Below are 23,003 nucleotides of genomic sequence, written 5' to 3' on the forward strand. Positions count from 1 at the left end.
ACATAGCCTACCCTTATGATGAAGAGCATAAGAGATGCCTGAGATAAGAGCAGTTATGTGTCCCATAAGATCTTACTTAAAGTTAGATTATTTATTGTGCCGCAGCAATAGGGCCCATAGAAAAGGTGTCCAAAGACCTATATGTGCAACATTTAAGATGGTGGTTTGTCTCTTTCAAACACCAGCTTTGAAAACTTGTGCTACAGAGTGGTTTTTGTGAAATGCTAGGGTTGCGGCAAGCCCACTTATATCATTTGCTTGAGGGGGAGGGGCCTTGTAGACACTTCCCCTGAGGATTTATAGGTTCTCATGTTAATTTCTATTAACCAGAAAGAAATAGTTTCTGGATACCTTCTTTTTGGAGCGGCCAGTGGTCATGAACAAATTGGAGATTTTAGGCTTAAGATACAGTACTGTGTTTTTTTCAGATATTTATGCACTGCTCTTACGGGACACAGTAACATATCAACCGGGTCATCTGTTACCTCTTTGAGAAACAAGATTGTGAAGAGTCAAACCTGAGATCATCATCAACCAGATTCTAGGTTTTGACCACAAGTTCGAGAACAAAAGACAAAGATATTTCCCTCCACCCTTTGGAATGTGACATAATATGAGATAGACCCTGTAATTCACTTACTCTCTTGGCTGAAGCTAAGGCAAGTAGGAAGACAGCCTTTACGGTGAGGTCTGTCTAAGGCTTTATGCATAAGTTCATAAGGGGCTTGTTTTAATGGCCCGTAGAACTTTTTTAATGACGCAGGAAGAGAGTTTGAGTTCTCGAGGAAGGCAAGACTGCTCAAAACTCTTAACCAAAGATGAGAGTTCCCATTCAAGCCCTTTCAGTTTGAATACCTGGCTCAAGGCCAAGCGGTAGCCTTTCACTGCAGTGACTTCTTGTTCCTTAGGAACTCCAAAACATCTGCAATCAGGGGAATCGTGGCTACGCGTGGAGCAATATTCCTCCTACGACACCAATCACAGAATATTTTTTACTTTGCCTGGTAAATGCTGTGGAAGACTTTCGGAGATATTCAGAAAGATGCTTTGCAGTAGGTCTCAAAAAGCCTTTGTTTTGCAGGAGATGCTGAATAGTCTCCAACCATGAAAGGATAGGCAATGTACTGCATTGTGGAATTTTCTTACTATGGTTGGCATAGCAGGCTTGGCCATTCTGGAAGTTCTCTTGGCACTTCTGTGAAAAATTCCAGGCAGTCTGAATATCATTTCGCTGCTGGCCACTTTGGGGCTAATAGAGTTACTCTGACTCCCTTGGATGTTCGGACTCTCAACAAAGTCTGACGAATCAGACGGAACGGTGGAAAGGCGTAAAGGTCTTCTAGTCCGTCCCATAAGTGCTCCTGCTACTTCACCCTGGTGACTGTGGTTGTTGGCAATAACAGTCCTCTTGTCTGAAATAAACCTTGATGACAGTTCTACTGCTTTGTCCAGCACCAAAGAGTGCGCCTCCTTTGCCAACTAACGGAAGTGCTAGGCTTAATTTCTTTTTGACGTATGCCACAATGATTGTGTTGTTGCTCATCAATGCTACCAAGTGACCTAACAGCTGCTATTGGAATGACTGCAGTGCCAAAAAAGCTGTCTTCATTTCCAAGAGGTTGATAAGCATATGACTCTCCTCCTCGGACCAACAATGTAGCCCAGCCTTGTCCCTCAGGTGAACACATCGTCCCTCCTTTGATGCATCTGTGAACAGAAACATTTCCACAGAACACTCAAGGAGACCCTTTGACGAGATTCTCATCCTCCAACCACCATGCTAGGTCCTCCCTTACTTTCTAGTCAACTGGAACTAATTATTAGAGGGAGCTGGTGGTTGCCGACCAATGTCTCTTGAGACACCAATGAAAGGACTGCCGATGGAGATGTCCATGAGGTACAAGCTTCTCCAGGGATGAGAGGTGTCCAAGTAACTTGCCACTATCTTGCTAGTAGAAACTGTTCAGTGAAGAAAAGTTACGCTACCTTTCTTAGTATACTGATGTGATCCTTCAATGGAAAGATCCTCACTTTTGTTGTATCTATTAACATACCCTGGTACTGTACTTATCATCTGCTTGAGCTGGACTTTGTACCTGATTTAACTAAATCCCCAGATTATGACAAAATGCAAGAAGCCCATCTGTCTTTGCTGGAGAAGCTGCCCTCAGGAGAAGGACAGTATCAGCCAGTCGTCGTATTATCTTAGCTGAAGTATGCAGAGAGCAGTTGGCAGAAAAGAACAGGACTTTATACTGAAAGACCTCCCTCATGGATGACACAAGGTTATTTTTTACTGGACAAATTTACTTGGATCTGAAATTAGAAAATTATACATATTTCAGATCAAGAAAAAGCATGAAGTCTTTCCTCCTTACTGCTGCCTGTATGGTATTAGAGATCTCCATCTTGAATGAGAGGTCAATGACAGCTCTCCAGCCTAAGATGGCTTCTCCACTAGGAACAAGCAGCTATAAAAGCCTGGAGATCTGTCCTGTACAATCTTTAGCACTTCCTTGTCCAATATCTTCACCTCTAGATGAAGGGTGAAGTCTTTGACCAAGTCTGGTATCATCATCATCAACATTATTACTTGCTAAACTACAACCCTAGTTAGAAAAGAAGGATGATAGAAGCCCAAGGACTTCAAACATGGAAAATAGCCCAGTGAGGACAGAAAGTAAGGAAATAAATTTCAATGAACAATTAAAATAACATAAGACATGTCTTTGGTATTTGAGTGAAAGGAAGAAAAGAGCCAATAATTGGGAGGCAGTAATAGTCACATGGAACCCTCTCCATCCAGTCTTCACACCGTGCCACTGCCACTTCACCCATGGGCTTGCCAATTATCCCCTTACGGGTGGCATTCTGAGTAGAGGAATATCAAGTGCTACCACCCTCTGGCTCCTCTCCTGGTCTGACCAGGGCATTGTCAAAAAGGAGGAGTGGTGACTGAACTCCTGGAAGATCTTACCACTGGTGAAGGAGGTGACCTCAATCTTAGAGTCGCTGAGGGTTTCTTGAGTGTACACTTCAAGGGAACCAGAGTTAATTTCTTAGTTGTCCTTGATGGGGCCATGTCCTTAAAGAACACAACTTGGTGGAAAAGGGAGTCTTTTCCTCCACCTTCCCTCCACATCATCTACTTCCCATGCTGGAAAGAAGGCCAAGCTCTGTCGTATTGAAAATTGCGTGGCGTCAGAGCTTCCCTGTGTCTTAATTTCGTTGCAAATTGCGTCAGAGCTTCCCTATGTCTTAAATTCATTGCAAACTTGAAAACCCCAGAGTCCCTGGTCTTAACCCAGATGGCTCACTAGTTGGTGGACTAGTGTGCCAGGAAGGTCACCACCTTGGCTCCTGACAGGACCAAGTACGTGGACTTCTTACTATTGTAGTTGCTTATATCCTGAGAGGAAATTAAGTATGCATTAGCAACCAACCAGTGGTCCAACCAGGATATCACCTATAGGCCAGCCTTAATGGTGGCTTCCATGGCAGAAGCCAAGAGGCCCAGGGTCAAGGTTGTTATTCCTACATCAACTGGCAAGGGAGAATGGCTTAAACCCTCTGGCAGATAGACCCTTCTCTAGTGATAAAGAGCCAGGAGCAAGATCTTATGACCTGCTGGACTTTTAACTAGTTCCTTCACCTAGAAATCTGGTCGTCCAATATATCTATTGCTTCTTCAACTGGCTAGCTCTGACAAAGGAAGTTCTAGTGATGGTTTTGGCCTTTTCAATATATTGATGCCCTTTACTGGAGCCTTGGATACTTCATCGAAGGCGCAGACAAAGGTCGACACCAACTCTGGTTTTGGGCTCCTGTAACAGCAGGTCCTAGGTCTGGGAATGCCAGATTGATAAACCTTCTCAAATCTTCCCGTCAAAAGGAAGGGACATCGCACTGTTCTAGAGGAGTTGGATCTTTGGTCTCAAGAGAATCCCTGGATCCAACTTGGGTGACAGGGAATCCTATACCACCGAAGGGCTTGTACCTTCACATCAGGGTATCCCTTGGACCAAGTCTCCCCTGGTACCTGAAGACTGTATACACTAGGTCTCTGGTTTCCTCTGAGAATTGCACTTTGATATGAGAGCTCACATAATCCTTTGTTGATTGATTGATTTAAGGTTTTCAGGCATCCTGACATCTAGGGTCATTGAAGCCGATATCATTTAGTTTGTATATATAAAAAAATGAAAGAATATTCAATTAAAACCATAAAAGTCATTATAAAAGTTGGATAGTTTTCAAAAGACCCGCTTCAGAAACAAACCTTAAAATGCCACTTGCATAGTAGGACATATCATGTCCAAGAATCTTGGCAAGGATGAACCTGCCACCCTCACCTCGAGCTTCTAACAAATATCTAATCCACAAGTTATTATAATTGGGGCATTCGGTCAATAGATACCTCACTGTTAGAGGTACCAACCAGTCGTCACAATACGGTTGGTGTTGGCCCTTCAGCGGAAACTTGTGTGTCAACCGAGTGTGACCAATACGGAGAAGTCTCCCATTTTCGGGGCATCATGTTATACCTCCAAGGAGTTATGACATTTGTTACCTCTCTCATTTTATTGCCATCTAGACTATCTCAGTTCTGTTGCCATTTATTGCAAAGCAATTTCTTGATGTTAGGTAGATAATCATTACACGGAATGGGATACCTTCTTGGCAGCAACTCGGATGCAGCATTCTTTGCCAGTGAATCGGCCTTCTCATTCCCAGACACACCTACATGTGCTGGAACCCAACAAAATTGAACCATTATACCTCTCCGTCCAATAATAAAGAGCCATTCTAAAACCTTTAAAACTAGAGGGTTACTAGGATTAAAAACTTCTAAAGCTTGAAGGACACTCCTTGCATCACTAAAAATTGTAAAATTACCCTCCTTCTCCAATGCTATTTTCTCAATAGCGGTTAATATGCCATACAGTTTGGCAGTAAATATGGAAGCTGTTAGAGGAAGTGCACCTCTACAATTAAAATCATTACTATGTACTCCAAATCCAACGCCAGCATCAGATTTGGAGTCATTAGTATATATAAAAGTCGATCCTCTATGTTCTTCAACATATTCCATAAAAAGAGACCTGGCTTCTAGGTCAGTCATATTCTTCTTAACTCCAATAAAGTATTTACAAAAAAATATCTCTGGGAATTTCCATGGAAGCGTTGATGATACCTTGAATGGAAGTACCTTACTTCTAATTATATCCAGACTGTTTAATAATCGTTTCACCCGAAAACCATAAGGTTGAGGAGGTTTTGGGTGCAACTCAAAGTATGATGTGTGTCTCACAAGGCTTGCAGTCTGAAAGGCTAAAGAGTTGGGGAGTCTTTGCAATCTAAACCAATACCGAACAATGGAAGACATTCGGTAAAGGTCTAGAGGTAACTCTCCAGCATCAACAAGGAGACTTGGGATAGGTGAGGTTCTAAATGCTCCTGTGGACAATCTAAAACCAGCATGATGTATTGAATCTAATATTTTCAACCGGCTTGGGGTGGCTGAAGAGTATATTTCACATCCATAACTAATCTTGGAAAAAATCAAGGCCTTGTATAATTCTAAAATAGTATTGCGGTCTGCCCCCATGATGTATAGGACAATACTTTTAAAATATTCAAAGCTTCAACACATTTAGCTTTTAGCGCTTTTAGGTGAGAAACCCAAGTAAGTCTACGATCAAATATCAAACCTAAAAATTTGGATTCCGATACACATGGGATCCGTTGACCTTTAATGTATATATCCTGGTCTGGATGTGCTCCCCGGATACGACAGAAATGTACAATAGTAGTTTTACTTGTCGAGAACTTAAATCCATTCATATCGGCCCACTGGATAATTTTGTCAATTGAGAGCTGTAGTTTTCTCTCAACCATTACCATTCTGGCTCCAGCAAATGATATGGAGAGATCATCCACAAATAATGTTGAGAGAACATCCTGGGGACTGGCTGAGGATATCCCATTAATTGCTGGTGCAAAAATGGTTACACTCAGCACACTACCCTGAGGAACTCCTTCTTCTTGGCACTTACTCTCTGATAGAGCTTCCCCAACTCTCACTTGAAAAACTCTATGTGAAAGAAATGGCTGAATAAATAGTGGCAGCTCTCCTCTCAATCCGATTTCATGAATGGTTTTAAGTATACCATATCTCCATGTGGTATCATATGCCTTTTCAAGGTCAAAAAATACAGTAACATGGTGGTTTGGAAGCAAAGGCTTCACAAATAGAAGACTCAAGTCATATCAATACATCAGTCGTTGAGTGCATTTTTATGAATCCACATTGAATCGGTGATAAAATACCTTTCTTTTCAAGGTACCACATCAGCCTTGCATTGACCATCTTCTTCATGATTTTACATAAACAAGATATCAATGCAATAGGACGATAGTTTGCTGCTAAAAACTTGTCTTTACCAGATTTTAAAAAGGCTAAAATAAACACTTGGGTAACTATGATCATGCCATATTCTATTAATAATGCTTAAAATAAATAGCTTTGTATTAAAATGTACATGTTTAATCATTGCATATGGAATTCCATCGGGTCCAGGGGCTGTATCATTGCAATGAGCAAGTGTGGAATCAAATTCTCTTTCAGTGAAAGGAGAATTATACGACTCTTCATTTACTGTTGCAAAATTTAAAATTTTCTTTTCTTCAATGCTCCTATACTTTGTGCAAACCACTGAGCTTGGGGTCAAAATGGATTCTAATTGATCGCAAACAGGTGTGCAATCCTAGATGAGATTGACTGTAGACAGTTGACCAACCACAGTCCGATAAGCGGGAATAACCAGATGAGCTAGGGTGAACCAGAGATTATCCTCTAACAGATCACAAGCACACGAACAGTTAAGGTCTCACAGGTCATAGCACAACCAGTGGTAGATGAATAATTGCTAACATGTGGATGTTTGTCACAAGAAGAGCTTCACTTTATTAGGTGACTGTTCATCTATAAATGAAGGTGAACAGAGCATTGAGTTTGAACAGGGGAATACGTGCAAGTAAAAGGGTGTGCACAAGCAGACGTGTGTGCATTAAGAGATGAGCAATCATCAGTAGAACATGGCACACAAAATGGTGAGCGTAATGCACGCTCGCCCTCCATCAAGCTTTTACCAGTAAAAGAGCGTGAGCCTGAATAGGTGGGCTCCTATCTACAGGTGATGGTCCATGTACATTTGTGAGCATCCTGAACTGAGTAGTGCAACCCCACAGGAGAGAGAGCGCAAATAGGCAGGCATACACCACATGGGGAGCGAGTCTAAGTAAATGAGTGTCTACTAGTAGATGAGGCCACATGTTCTAACAAATGTGCATGAACAGGTAAGCAAGAATGCCCATGAACAAGTGATAGTGATGGACATGCGAGATGTGGGCGATGAGCGCTCACAAACCGGAAAAGAACAAAGAGTACGTGAGAACAGGTAAGCCCAAAGTGCGCTCGTTAACAGAAGGCATGCAAACAGCTTAGTGGAAAGAGTGCTTTCTAGCAAGAGAGTGCACGCTAGCTGGAGAAGGAGTGCGAAATGGTGAACGCGATGTATGAGGGCAAACAGGTGAACATGCTCTAGCACAAGAGCATTCTCTAATTGGAGTTGGCACAGGAAGTTGCGAGGGCAATGTGGGTGCATGAACATAGTGATGCAATCAGGAGAGTGTTCATTAAGTGAAAATTGGGTGCACCCAGTTGGAGGCGTGCACAGAAGTGAGCGTGCAAACATTTGAGTGCATTGGTTGCAGGCGAATGTAAGCATGTTCTACCCAGAGAGTATGCACTAACTGGCAAAGGCTTGTGAAGAGATTAGTGAAAAGAAGAGGTCTTGCATAGCACTTCAGAGATCTATCTTGTCCTCTTCTCTGAGAAATCCCAGAAGACTACGAATCAGATGAGGTGAGGGCACACATTTACCCATACAGCAGAGTGTTCCAATCCAAGGAGTTGTCTTTTCGCCTCTGCACGGTGAGCCATTATCATATGTTCCAACGCAAAGTAGGAGAGGGAAAATGAGGCCATAACTCTCTTTGCTTGAAGTCAACATTTGTTTTTCCATTATCTGTAACCACGAAGCTACAGAGGATATGTCAGCAAATGACTGCATCATCAGTAGTCCGTGTCTATGAAGAGGGGTTTGTGTTATTGTTTTCCTCTGCCGGGGCAGCAGCTGAGGAAGTTTCCATTAATGTAGCCATGGTTTGCAGTAATCTCAGTTGATGGGATGGCCTCCAAACCTAAGGAAGGCCAGAGTGCCTTTATGGCCATATCCTCAGGTGTATTGTCATTATTACCTTGCGGGTGACTACAAGGCAAAGGATCGGGACTAGCAGCTTCTCTTAGGGAAGCAGATATGGTGGCTCCTCTCATAGCTTGCCCTAAAGGAAGGTCTCGGGTCATCATTCTTCTTTGTTATCCCCTATCTGTAGGAAGACCATGGATAAGGGTCAGTGGTTTGATAACTGTACCACTGTACCAGGGGAAGAAAAAAAAAGAGCACCCATGCACTAATTCAACTTTGAGGAACCCTGAAGGCAAATGATCCTGTTTCGGCTTCTTTTCCTTTCTCTTGCAATACTCCACCCACTGTGCAGACAGTCATTCCTTACCCTCATCACATGAGGATGACTGAAGAGTTATGCTCCCTGCAAGATGCACACAAAGAATTGAGATCCAGATGGATACTGCTCATAAAAGTGCTCCACTTTCTTGCGGGGACACCTGGTCAGGAATGCATAACTGCTTAGAGCTTTTCAATTAGAAAAAAAGCACCAAAACAATTTATAATCTCTACAGAAAAGAGAAAAACAGCAAAACAGCCAGGATGTTTACACCAAATGTAATTCTGTAAGGTTTGGTGGCATATGTCCGAGTGGCTACTGGGTAAGGTGAAAAAGGGGGGGGGACTTCATCACCATACGCTATTAACTACTGACACCTTGTTATAAATTTCAACAGTCAAGTTCCAGCTACATTGAAATTATACTCAAATTTAAACACAAAGGTTTATTTTTGTGTAGGAACTAATCATGCCTCCATATCATCAAATAAACCTTAGTTTCTATCCCTTAAAACAAAAAGAAATGAAGATAACTAACTACCTTATCCACATGTGACCAGGCCGTCTGCGCATCCGTCAATCCCCGAACTTGGAGAACTTCAGCAAGCTTCATGAATGTGTGGAGGCGTGTCTGTGACACATTTACCTGGCCTTCGTACATGAATGCTACGACAGCCTCCAGGTCTTCAATAGGCACTTCACGGAGAATAATAACTGGGTGCTGACATGGATTATTCTGGAAGTTCATTCCACAAAAAAATTAAATGCATGCTTCCTTATAGGATTTTAAGTTAAGCAAAGAGAGAAAGAGAAAAGAAATACTTTTGAAGACAATCTTTTTTCAAAATGAAAAATGTACACAAAAATTCCTTAAAAATGATATAATCCTGTTTCTTAAACTTATCATTCAAGGGCTGTTATAATAGCTAAGTACTATATGTTTTCTAAATGGTTTTGAATGAAAGTTATAGCAAAAATAATAAAATTATCAACTTCAATGTTACTAATTCATTATGGTACTGTACATGTATTTGTAATATAAGGGCAGGCTTGAGATACTAACCCCTACACTAAAAAATGGTTATACTGTATAGGAAAAAGTATAATTACCCTTAAAATATCTCTGAAATATGGACTGCAAGCGGACAAAACAAGTTTATGAGCTTTCAGTTGCATCCCATCTGCCGCTAAGGTAACATCCACAAAATCTCCTCCCTCATGCAATGAGTGAAGGGCTGCGGTCATTGTAGTTCCAAAGTTATTCCATCGCAGGCAAAACTGCATGTCACTGCCACCCATCATGTAATGTCCTGTAACAAAAGTAGAGTATAAGATGGGCAAACTTATTAAAATACAAAAAAGGTTTTAACTACAGATTTCCAGCTGCGCTTGAATCAATTCTCATATTAAAGAATGAAGGCTTGTATCCGTTTGGTAACAAACTTCAATATTATTACTATTATTACAAGCTAGGCTATAACCCAGTTGGAAAAGCAAGATGCTATAAGCTAGAAATGTGCTGATACCAAATACCGATAACCAATTTTTTACTAGACCGAAACCGATACCCATTTTTTTTTCTAGACTGATACTGATACCAGAGAAATAACCGATACAAGCCGATACTCCGATAATTTAGAAATTTTTTCTAAAGATTACAGTAACAGTATACAGTACTTTAATGTTGATTTGATGACTGACTTTTCAACCTCTTCTGTGTGTCCAATGCAATGTAAGAGGCATAATTAGGCCTATTCATTAAACATACAAGCCAAGCACTTTGTGGTATCTTTTTGACATAAAATCACAAATTTTAAGTAATATGTTATTTTCATTAGTAAAATAAATTTTTGAATATACTTACCCGATGATCATGTAGCTGTCAACTCTGTTGCCCGACAGAAATCTACGGTCGGGATACGCCAGCGATCGCTATACAGGTGGGGGTGTACACAACAGCGCCATCTGTGAGCAGGTACTCAAGTACTTCTTGTCAACAAGAACTCAATTTTCTCCTCGGTCCACTGGTTCTCTATGGGGAGGAAGGGCGGGTCCTTAAATTCATGATCATCGGGTAAGTATATTCAAAAATTTATTTTACTAATGAAAATAACATTTTTCAATATTAATCTTACCCGATGATCATGTAGCTGATTCACACCCAGGGTGGTGGGTGGAGACCAGCATACATGTTAACAAAGAAGCTAAGTATCCCGTATTTCATTTTATTAGTTATTCAAAAATAACATAAAATAAATAAGTACCTGGTAAGGAAGACGACTTGAACCATAACTCTGCCTTTATTAAGTACGTCTTCCTTACTGAGCGTAGCGGTCCTCTTAGGATGCTGAACGACTCTTAGGTGCTGAAGTATAAAGGGCTGCAACCCATACTAAAGGACCTCATCACAACCTCTAACCTCGGCGCTTCTCAAGAAAGAATTGACCACCCGCCAAATCAACAAGGATGCGGAAGGCTTCTTAGCCGACCGTACAACCCATAAAAAGTATTCAAGAGAAAGGTTAAAAAGGTTATGGGATTATGGGAATGTAGTGGCTGAGCCCTCACCTACTACTGCACTCGCTGCAACGAATGGTCCCAGGGTGTAGCAGTTCTCGTAAAGAGACTGGACATCTTTAAGATAGAATGATGCGAACACTGACTTGCTTCTCCAATAGGTTGCATCCATAACACTCTGCAGAGAACGGTTCTGTTTGAAGGCCACTGAAGTAGCCACAGCTCTCACTTCATGTGTCCTTACCTTCAGCAAAGCAAGGTCTTCTTCCTTCAGATGAGAATGTGCTTCCCTAATCAGAAGCCTGATGTAGTAAGAAACTGAGTTCTTAGACATTGGAAGAGAAGGCTTCTTGATAGCACACCATAAGGCTTCTGATTGTCCTCGTAAAGGTTTTGACCTTTTTAGATAGTACCTGAGAGCTCTAACTGGGCAAAGTACTCTCTCCAGTTCGTTCCCCACCAAGTTGGACAGGCTTGGGATCTCGAACGACTTAGGCCAAGGACGTGAAGGAAGCTCGTTTTTAGCAAAAAACCGAGCTGCAAGGAACATGTAGCCGTTTCAGATGTGAAAACTATGTTCCTGCTGAAGGCGTGGATCTCACTTACTCTTTTAGCTGTTGCCAAGCACACGAGGAAAAGAGTTTTTAATGTGAGGTCCTTAAAAGAGGCTGATTGGAGAGGTTCAAATCTTGATGACATAAGGAACCTTAGGACCACGTCTAGATTCCAGCCTGGAGTGGACAACCGACGTTCCTTTGAGGTCTCAAAAGACCTAAGGAGGTCCTGTAGATCTTTGTTGGTGGAAAGATCCAAGCCTCTGTGGCGGAAAACCGCTGCCAACATACTTCTGTAACCCTTGATCGTAGGAGCTGAAAGGGATCTTACGTTCCTTAGATGTAACAGGAAGTCAGCAATCTGGGTTACAGTGGTACTGGTTGATTAAACTGCATTGGCCTTGCACCAGCTTCGGAAGACTTCCCATTTAGACTGATAGACTCTGAGAGTGGATGTCCTCCTTGCTCTGGCAATCGCTCTGGCTGCCTCCTTCGAAAAGCCTCTAGCTCTTGAGAGTCTTTCGATAGTCTGAAGGCAGTCAGACGAAGAGCGTGGAGGTTTGGGTGTACCTTCTTTATGTGAGGTTGACGTAGAAGGTCCACTCTTAGAGGAAGAGTCCTGGGAATGTCGACCAGCCATTGCAGTACCTCTGTGAACCATTCTCTCGCGGGCCAGAGGGGAGCAACCAACGTCAGCCGTGTCCCTTTGTGAGAGGCGAACTTCTGAAGTACCCTGTTGACAATCTTGAACGGCGGGAATGCATACAGGTCGAGATGGGACCAATCCAGCAGAAAAGCATCCACGTGAACTGCTGCTGGGTCTGGAATCGGAGAACAATACAACGGGAGCCTCTAGGTCATCGAGGTAGCGAACAGATCTATGGTTGGCTGCCCCACAAGGCCCAAAGTCTGCTGCAAACATTCTTGTGAAGGGTCCACTCTGTGGGGATGACCTGACCCTTCCGGCTGAGGCGATCTGCCATGACATTCATATCGCCCTGAATGAACCTCGTTACCAGCATGAGCTTTCGATCTTTTGACCAGATGAGGAGGTCCCTTGCGATCTCGAACAACTTCCTCGAATGAGTCCCTCCCTGCTTGGAGATGTAAGCCAAGGCTGTGGTGTTGTCGGAGTTCACCTCCACCACCTTGTTTAGCTGGAGGGACTTGAAGTTTATCAAGGCCAGATGAACCGCCAACAACTCCTTGCAATTGATGTGAAGTGTCCTTTGCTCCTGATTCCATGTTCCCGAGCATTCCTGTCCGTCCAATGTCGCACCCCAGCCCGTGTCTGATGCGTCCGAGAAGAGACGGCGGTCGGGGTTCTGAACAGCCAAAGGTAGACCTTCCTTGAGAAGAAAGCTGTTCTTCCACCACGTTAGAGTAGACCTCATCTCTTCGGAAACAGGAACTGAGACCGTCTCTAGCGTCATGTCCTTTATCCAGTGAGCAGCTAGATGATACTGAAGGGGGCGGAGGTGGAGTCTCCCTAACTCGATGAACAGGGCCAGCGATGAAAGTGCCCCTGTTAGACTCATCCACTGCCTGACTGAGCATCGGTTCCTTCTCAGCATGCTCTGGATGCATTCTAGGGCTTGGTTGATCCTTGGGGCCGACGGAAAAGCCCGAAAAGCTCGACTCTGAATCTCCATACCCAGGTAGACAATGGTCTGGGATGGGACGAGCTGGGACTTATCTAAATTGACCAGGAGGCCCAGTTCCTTGGTCAGATCCATAGTCCATCTGAGATTCTCCAGACAGCGACGACTTGTGGGAGCTCTTAAAAGCCAGTCGTCTGACGGAGCCGGACACAAGATCATGGTACTGCTGCACAGTCTGTGAACTGTCAACCATGGGGAAGCGAGGAAGTACAGCGACAACCCGAAACTGTCTAGACTGTCTGGGTAGTACAGACAACTCCTTATCGGGTTGCTGAGGTTGCCGCACTGCGTCACAACAAGTCACCTCTGCTGGTTGTTGAACGTCTTCCCAGTGACACACTAAGGACTAAGCTTGGACTGCATGTCTTGCAACAAAGCTCAAGGTCTATGGGAGCAGGTGTGGCAACAGACGGGGTTAGCGACTGAAGCGGAACCATTTACCCTCCCTGGAAGCATGTTATGCTTAAATAAAAGTCCATAGGAGGCTAAGCAGCTTAAGGCTCCTCTCCAAATGACAGAGTCCTCAAGGGAATATCAGAAGGAGGGAGAACAGCACTTTCTCATCTACAGGAACCATATCCGAGAAAAGCTAAGTTCTCTCAGTGAGGGTTTCATTGGTGCAAAAGCAGCAGACCAGAAGGCAACGTTATGAAACTGCTTGACAGTCTGTGAACTGTCAAAAACTGAACTGTCAACCACAACAGGAGCGTGAGGACATACAGCACTGGTGTATAAGTAGCAGACCAGAAGGCAACGTCATGTAACTGCATGACAGTTTGTGAGTTGGCAACAACCAAAGTTGTGTGGGGAAGCCTCAACTCCTGCCTGACTAGTTTGCTGCTGGCGAGTGGCGGTAACCACAGTGTGTTGCGGAGGCTGACACACCGTGTCAAAACACGGCAGCTTGTGGTAGCTCCCGCACGGCAACGGAGTGCTCTGTGTGTGGGAGTCATCATACATCTGGCAGGGTTGACTGTGCATGGGTGGAGGAGCTCTCACAACAAGAGTGTGAGAGCAGGAAGCCATGCCGGGCGCACAACCGTGGGAGGTGTAGGCCCACGGGTGCATCGTCAACCTTCTCCGCAGTCGGAGTGTGGGAGCTGGCAACAACAAAAGCAGAGTGCTGGTGCGTGGGAGGGGCTGCGGTGGGTTGAGGAGCATGCGGTATGGTATGCAGAGCATGCTGTAAGGTATGCAGAGCATGCTGTAAGGTATGCAGAGCATGCTGTAAGGAATGCAGAGCATGCTGTAAGGTATGCAGAGCATGCTGTAAGGTATGCAGAGCATGCTGTAAGGTATGCATAGCATGCTGCATGGGCTGCGGAGAAAGCCGCATAGTGCTGGAACCCGGCAGCTCTACAGAACCTTCCCACTGCTGATGCGGTAGCTCACGCATGTTAGCAGATGGTGCAGCAAGAACATGCGTCTGGCAGGGTGGACTGTGCATCGGTGGTGGAGCTCTCACAGGTGGAGGGTGGGAGCAGGCTGCCGCAGTATCTGCTGAGCGCACAACCTCGGCGGGTTGTAGGTTAACAGGCTGCATTGTCAACCTTCCAGCATGATACTCCTGCATGAAGGAGCAAGCTGAGACTGTATAGTCTGCAGCATGGACCACTAGGGTCTATGAAAGACAACAACAAACGGAGCTACTGTCCGTTGTGACTGAGGGTCTAAAACAGCTGGTGCGGCAACAGACGGAGTTACTGCCTGTTGCGGTACCACCTAGCCTCTCTTAGGAGGTGTGCAGTTGTCGTACTGCAGCGAGTCCGAACTGACCCAGTGGCTACACCTAGGCCGTTGGACTTGCGCGGAAGGGACCGACTTGCACTTAAAAGCTGCAAGATTTGGTCCATGGTTTCTGCGAGAAACCTCTTCCGCAGACGAGGAATAAATGGGCTCTCTCGTCTTTGTGTGGGTGGGGTGATCACGTCGGCAACGTGTGTAGATACACCCGAAACCACAGAGGGAAACGTCTGTTCGTCGATCAAGGCCTGAGGAACCCATAAGTCCTTCGACATTACTTCTCCCCTGGGCTTGGGAGCTTGTAAGAGGTATCGGACTAGGTGAACAACTGGCACGAACAGACGAACCCTCGAACGCAACACTGTAACACTTTGCGCATATCACTTTATCACTTTTGATTTTCTGTTTGCACTTATTTCACTGAACTCGAAACTTTAAGTGGTTTGTACCTGAAACACGCAATCCTATCCTTCATTAAAAGGTAGTAATTGCGAAAACAGTATTACAATGTAACAGAAAAACATAATGAAAGATAAAGAATTCAGTGGCTGGAAAAGAGACTAAACACTAGATCAAATAAACTACGTTTAAAATCTCTCACCGCATAAAGCCTGGGAACAAGAATAAAACTCTAGAAACGTTTTACCTTCTTCCCCTATATCGACTAGGGAGAAGAGCAAAAAAAAAAAAAAAAAAAAAAAAAAAAAACGAGAACAACGTTACCCGCTTGAACGAAACGTTTATCCTCCTCTCTCTCCCTCCGTCTCTATCTCTCTCTCTCTCTCTCTTGACTTAGAACCTGAGAGATGAGCCCAATTATATATATCGTTAAAACATATTATTTGTTAAAGGAAAAAAACTGAAAGGTTTCCCAAATAAAAAGTTCCTTTATAGAATTAAAACCATTTAAGTTAAGAAAGAATGAACGAAACGCTAGAATCGGTTTACTCTTACTGCAACGTGAAACCGTGAAATACTCTCTCTCTATCGTAACGATAGAGCGCAAGTTGAACGTTCTGAACGTCAACAACTGCGGAGAAAAAACAAAACGTTAGTTCAACTTTGAAAACAGTACGAGACTTATCAAAGAAATTCTTTCAAAAACATTAAAATTAAAATAGCATAAATTCTTAACAGGAAAAACGATATGACGAGCTCAATGTTAATTAACTTCGGTTCCAAGTAAGGACCGCCTACTATTAGGAAAGGTCGCATATAAACAAACATAAAAAAAAAAAATTTTTATAAGTTTATAATAAAAGGAAAGTTAATCGAAGAGGCCTATAAATGGCGGAGAGATATAAAATAAAAAATGAAAGAGAGTCTATACTCTCTTCGACACCAACACTTCCGTCTAAGGGAAGGGTCGGCCATTTAAAAGTGAAAGAGAGTCACCATAATTAAATCAAATTAATTCCAAAAGCTTGCTAAGCTAATGATAAAGCTTCCTGAATAGCGAAGGCTAAACTCTAGAGCAAATACATCACCAAATCGTGAACAATAACTCCAGAATCAACAGCGTATCCAAGTAGGTCTAGCCGGAGGCACGACAGAGGAAAAATTGAGTTCTTGTTGACAAGAAGTACTTGAGTACCTGCTCACAGATGGCGCTGTTGTGTACACCCCCACCTGTATAGCGATCGCTGGCGTATCCCGACCGTAGATTTCTGTCGGGCAACAGAGTTGACAGCTACATGATCATCGGGTAAGATTAATATTGAAAATTGCATTTTTCCTAACAGTACTTACCTCAAGCTACTTTCTTAAAGAGTATCTGGGATCTCCTCCCTAACCGACCAAGAATTTTGCGGTTCCCTCTATCTCCGTTTTCCCTAGTCAGGTCCCTCCGTGGCGAATGGATACTCGCCCTGAGGCGACCCGGGATCAGCATTCGAGAGTGCGCTGCTAGGTCTGAGTAATCAGTAAGCGTATGCTTAAGTACTACTCAAACTCCTGTAAGACACTCGGGGAAGGATGGGTGGGCAATAACCCGAAAGTAGTTCGATGTAAGTACTGTTAAGAAAAATACAAATTACTTAAAATTTGTGATTTGTTCCTACACGGAGTACTTACCTCGAACTACTTTCTTAGGAGACTTACACTTTAAGAGGAGAGAGTGGATTTACAGGCCGGAAGACACCATTAACATCCTGGGGCACGGAACCTAGATAGGAGGCTAGGTCCAGACGACCTAGTGGAGAGGGTAGGAGAGTCGGGGAAAGCACGCAAAAGTCTACCTTATGTACAACTCACCTTTATGTATAATCCGGACATGGTTTTCCACAGCATCCATCTCTCACATGGTAGGAGGAAAGGAAAGGGGAAAAAGGGTAGCAAGGAAAGGGGGAGTAAGGAGGAAACTTGTGTCGCTTGCGATTACTTCCCTCGGGCTACCCGGGGCCTTTAACCTTTAAACTTGTTGCATGGCGGAAATTACTGGTCCAATGGAGAAGTCCAGGGATTTCCTTGTACAGTCTTTCAGGTAGTGGCACATAAACGTGGACTGCCTGGCCCAAGTACCTACTCGCATGATTTGGCCCACTGCCATGTTGGTATCAAAAGCCAAAGAAGTGCTAAGGCCCCTAATATCATGGGGACGCGGGGTCCCAGGAACCGCAGATCCATCACTGTCGTAAGCCCTCTTGATGACTTGCCGAGATCGTGTTCTTAGACTCTGCCCTCTTGACCGGGCTTGAAGAGACAAACAAACTTTTGATGGCTGGTCTGAGTTTGGCTGTCCTACTAAGGTATTTTCTGATTGTTCTCACTGGGAACAGGAGCAAGTCTTCCGGATTGTCTGAGTGAGGGATTGCCGGAATTGAGAACTCCTCAAACCTTGCTTGGATCCGCAACTGCCGGGTTCTGGGTTTTGGCTACAAATTCTGGTAGAAACTTAAAGGACAGTTCCTTCCACCTTTTTGAGTGCGAGACCTCAAAGGACAAGCTGTGGAGCTCACGCACACGCTTGGCTGAGGCTGGAGCTAGTAAGAACACTGTCTTGAGAGAGAGGTCTTTATCCAGAATGTCCTTAAGGGGTTCAAAGGGAGGCCTCGATAGAGCCTTGAGCACCTTAGCCACGTCCCACTGCGGGACCCTAGAGGCGCGTGGGGAACAAGACTGCTAGAAACTCCTGATGAGCATGGAAATGTGGCAAGACGCCCCCAGGTCGATGCCTCCGAGTTGGAAAACTTGCCCCAGTGCCGCACGGACCCCCTTGATGGCTGGAATGGAGACCCCCAGGTCGTCCCTCAAGTGAACCAGGAAGTCTGCAATCCTGTGGACTGATACATCTAAGGGCCTCAGGTTCTGTGTGGCACACCACTTCCCGAACATGGCCCACTTGGCCTGGTACTCCACGCACAAGGACTTTCGAAGATACCCTGACATCCTTGAAGCTGTCTTCTCCGAGAACCCTTCCTTCCTTAAAAGGCACTTGATAACCTCCACGCATGTAGCTGCAGGCAGTGCGGGTTTTCGTGCAGCCTTCGGAAGTGTGGCTGGTGTAGTAGACCTTCCCTTACTAGAAGGGGCAACGGAGGGAGTGTGGCCAGGTCCTGTAGATCCGCGAACCAATCCCTCTCCGGCCACCAGGGCGCTACCAAAGTCATCCTTGTAGCCCTTGACTGCCTGAGCCAGTTGAGTACCTGCCGGAGGATCCCGAAGGGAGGAAAGGCGAATACGTCGAGACCGTCCCACGAGTGCTGGAAGGCATCCTCGAACGCTGCTGTCGGGTCTGGCACTGGAGAACAGAACACGGGTAACTGAGCATTGAGCCTCGTGGCGAACAGGTGAGCCCCGCAACTGGAGAACCTCCTGTGCTACTTGCGGATGTAGGGACCATTCCAACCCTACTAGAGTACTTGTCCTGTCCTGCTGAGGCCATCAGCCAGTACGTTTCTCTTTCCCGGAATGAACCTGGCTGTGAGAACGATGTGGCTCTTTTCGGCCCATTCCAGGATCTGAGCTGTGAAGTCGCACAGTTCCCTTGATCTCAGGCCTCCCTGCTTCCTTATGTATACCACTACAGTGGCGTTGTCCCACATGAGGGCTACTGAGTTTTCTCGAAGCAGATGGCGAACTTCGCGAGGGCCTTTTGAACTGGCAAGAGCTCGAGCAGGTTTATGTGGAGGGTCTTCTCCTCCAGGGACCACTTTTCCTCTGCCGTTTCCTTGAGTAGATGGGCTCCTCACCCCTCTTTTGATGCGTGCGTGAAGAGAAACATCTCTGGAGGATTTGACGCGAACGGTATACCTTTTAGAGTGTTCTCCCTGTCGGACCACTAGAGGAGCATGTTCCTGCCGGAGTCATCCTGACTACGTTCTGCGGAGGGTCCCACGGTGACCAGAGGTCCTTTAGATTTCATTGGACTGGCCTCAGCTTGAGCCTCCCCTGAGGGACCAACTTCTCCAACGAGACCAGGTGTCCCACGAGTCTCTGCCAATCCTTGGCTCTCATTGGTGTGTCTGTCAGAAATGGACGAATGACTTGGTCCAGGTTGTTCAGCCTCTCCTGGGAGGGGAATGCCTTCGCTGACTGGGAGTCCAGGACCATCCCTAGGTACGTCATCCTGGTGGTAGGGACTAACTGGGACTTCTCTAAGTTGATAGTGATCCCTAGATCTCCGCAGAACTGCAATAGTTTCGCCCCCTGCTCCTTTAAGGCTGCCTCCGAGGCTGAAAGTAGCAACCAGTCGTCGAGATATCTGATCAGCCTGATACCCTGTTTGTGTGCCCAGACTGATACCACGGTGAACACCCTCGTGAATACCTGAGGCGCCGTTGACAGGCCGAAGCAGAGGGTCTTGAACTGTAGGGACTGAGATCCGCACTTCACACTGAGGAACTTCCTGCTGGAGGGATGTACGGGGATTTGAAAATAGGCATCTTTGAGGTCCAGGGACATCATGAAATCCCCTTCCCTCAAGGCTGCCAGCACCGACTTCGGTGTGTCCATCTTGAAGGACGTCTTCTTGATAAACTTGTTCAGGGCTGAGAGGTCGATGACTGGCCTCTAACCTCCCGTAGCTTTCTCTACAAGGAAGAGCCTGCAGTAGAATCCTGGTGACGATTCCTGGACAGGTTGCAGAGCTCCCTCATTCAACATGGCTGACACCTCTTCTTGTGATCTTTGGGTGCCAGCCATTTCGTTGTCTCGCCATGCTTGCCATTATCGTTTGAGGCATCCCCCACCTGAGGCGTGGGAAGGTGTAGGGGGCTTCTCTCCCTATCTCCTTCTGGGGAGATAGTTTGAGTGGCCTCTCCTTGAGCCTGAATACTTCTGCCTAAAGGAGGCCTGGGCTGGAGCACTGCCTCTGTAGGAGGGCCGTGGAGATTGGTGCCAGGAAGGGGAGGAGGCCTCCTGTCTAGCCGGTGGCGTATGTGGGTAGGCCCTGTCCACTGATGTTCTCCTGTGGGGAGGACGTCTTGCCGCTGTCTGCCTGGGCTCCGACGAGTCCTAAGTTTGCCCACTCTCTCCATTGTTTCAGCTATCGCCTGAAGGGGGAACATGGTCTCACCCCACACCGGAGCATTCCTTAAGAATTTCACCTCCCGTTCGGGGAGTCTACGGGGAAGCCTGTTAAGGACTGTATCCCTCATCCTCAAGACCGAGTTTGCCGTCTGGATCAGTGACTGGAAAGTGAGGAATTTCATCGCTTCCCCCCCGAACGGATAAGTTCCTGCAGTAGGGCTTGGTTTTCCGGCACTGATAGGTCGTGGGATAGTTGGGACCCTGCTAGGGTGCACGCCCACCAGTCCAGCCAGGAGGTCACGTTAACAATATCTTGGGAAGTGTCCTCCATCATGGCAGCCTCCGCTTGATAGAAGACCACCGGGGCAGTAAAGCTCCTTTCATCAGTATTGCACTGGTTTAAGGTTGCGACGGCTTCTTCTAAGGCGCGGTGCCCTGAATGACGACCGTCCGGCACATAGAACTTCTTCTGGGTCCTTAGTCCAGGCAGGAGCTTGAAGGAGCCTTGGACTCTTAGGGAATTCTTATGCCCTGCTACAAACCGGTCGACATGTTCCATGCCCAGGGCTACGTCGGGCGCTAGGGGTAGAGTCAACGATGGCTTCTGCTGCACCGGATTGTCCACCATCCTCCTAAACCCAAAAGCCAAGCCTGCTCTGATGAAGGTTGCGGCTCGTCTAGCCTGTGATGGTGTCGTATTAGAGCTAGGACCTTCCTACAGTATAGGACACCTCATCTGGGGAACACTCGCCGGTGTCCAACAAACCCTCAACCACATGATCCTCCGTGTCGGCTGCATCTTCGATCACGGATGGATCCGTGGGGGCGGACGTATCCCTTCCTTCAGGCCGGGTCGATGGAGCGGCTGCCTCCGTCACGGATGGAGCCTCCGGGGTGGAGGTAGCCGTTATGGGTCTACCCCCTCCCGGGGAAATCCATGAAGAGTAACTTCCTAGTTGTGCCAGCGGATGCATCCATAGCTTGGACGGAGCCGGTGAGACAAAGGACATGGGCGCCATGCTGCTGGGTCACGTCCGCGACTGACCCCGCTGGACGGATGGAGCAGGTGACTTGCCGGGCAAGGGCAAGGAAAAGTGTGCCAACGGCTGCATTCGACAGACGGACGGAGCCGAAGAGACACTGGGCAAGGGCGCGGAAGCGGCTCCAGCGGCCACCGAGGCAGGCACTGGAGCAGCAGGAGCCCTGCTCGACCCGCATGGGGGAAAAGCCAGTCTAATGTACTTCCTCCTGGAAGACTTCTTCTTCTTACTCCTCCTTCTCGTGATCTTGGGCTTCTTCCTCGAAGGGCCTGCATACGAGCTCGCCTTCTTCCTCTTGGATCTCTTCCTCTTCCTTCTCACCTCCCGGCCGCTGGAATCCTCCGACGATGACGAGCTGTAGGACGAGGAATCGTCCGAAGAAGATGAAGAGGAGGAGGAGCTGTCTGAGTCCTCCATGTCTTCTGCTACTACTCTCAGGGCCCGTGATTTTGCTACCGGGGTGACGGGCAGCATGAAGTCCGACGGAAGAGACGCTGAGGGCGCCGGGGGCATGCGTAGTGCACCTCGAGAGGCAAACCAGCCCTCAAACTCCTCTTCTTGCAGCATGGGGGACCTGAAGGGCGTCCTTGGCACCGTCCAAACAATAGAGTCGGGGTCTGAAGAGCATGTGGTTCTCCTTTCTTTGTCATGCCCGCCCCCGGAAACCGCTGTACCTGTAAAACACTGCCACGATGGGGGTTAGGAGCTGTTTCAGGCCTCCCCCATACCGGGTCTTCACTGGAGACAGGTCCTGCGGGCACCAGAGCCTCGTCTACGGTACACACTTCCGCCACACTAGCAGACCCCCCCTCCTCTGCGTAGGCCCAACACAGTTAGCATCCCCGATATCAGACTCATGGGGAACGGCAATGGGCCGTTTGCCCGCAATGGACTTACCTCTTCCCCTACACTGGGTAGGGGAAGGGGAAGGAGAACCTCTCTCCGAAGGCTCTGAAAGTGACATCAAGGGCGAGCTGATGCCCGCCTTCCTGGGAGACTGTTTGGCTGCCTTCTTCTTCTTCGTCGCAAATAAGGTCCACTGCAACTCCGGCCAGGACTCACACTCCAGACACGTTGAGCCAGAGGAGCACTTATTGCCTCTACACGAGGAGCACAACGTGTGCGGGTCGACATCAGGCCTGGACAGCCAGGCACCGCAAGACTTACCGGCCTTGGGCCCGGGACAATGGCGTTGAGATTCCATAAGGGGATACACGAACACACAAAAGACACAAGTAACACGAGGAAAGGATGGGAAAACACAAAGGGAACACGTAGAACACAATGGCGGGTCGGACGGGATGTGAGAGAGAGCGGCGAGATGTGATCTACGCCACGACCAGACGCTTACTGATGACTCAGACCTAGCAGCGCACTCTCGCACGCTGACCCCTGGTCGCCTCAGGGCAAGTATCCATCTGCCACGGAGGG

General features: G+C 46.5%; 1 protein-coding gene across 4 annotated transcripts in view; it reads right to left on the minus strand.

Annotated features, from left to right (window-relative positions):
- LOC137637669 (protein bric-a-brac 1-like) overlaps positions 1 to 23,003 on the minus strand; it is a 70,404-nt gene that overhangs the window by 41,039 nt on the left and 6,362 nt on the right. For all 4 annotated transcript variants that reach the window (XR_011043747.1, XM_068369815.1, XM_068369817.1 and 1 more), the window contains exons 2-3: positions 9,699 to 9,898; positions 9,130 to 9,324 (exon numbers count right to left, since the gene is read on the minus strand). Coding sequence is in view for 3 of the 4 variants with exons in the window: in XM_068369815.1 (XP_068225916.1) it covers positions 9,130 to 9,324; positions 9,699 to 9,890 (387 nt within the window). In the remaining variant the exon portion in view is untranslated. The remainder of the gene's footprint in view (positions 1 to 9,129; positions 9,325 to 9,698; positions 9,899 to 23,003) is intronic.

Source organism: Palaemon carinicauda, unplaced genomic scaffold (assembly GCF_036898095.1).
Source record: "Palaemon carinicauda isolate YSFRI2023 unplaced genomic scaffold, ASM3689809v2 scaffold92, whole genome shotgun sequence".
Classification (NCBI taxonomy): Eukaryota; Metazoa; Arthropoda; class Malacostraca; order Decapoda; family Palaemonidae; genus Palaemon; species Palaemon carinicauda.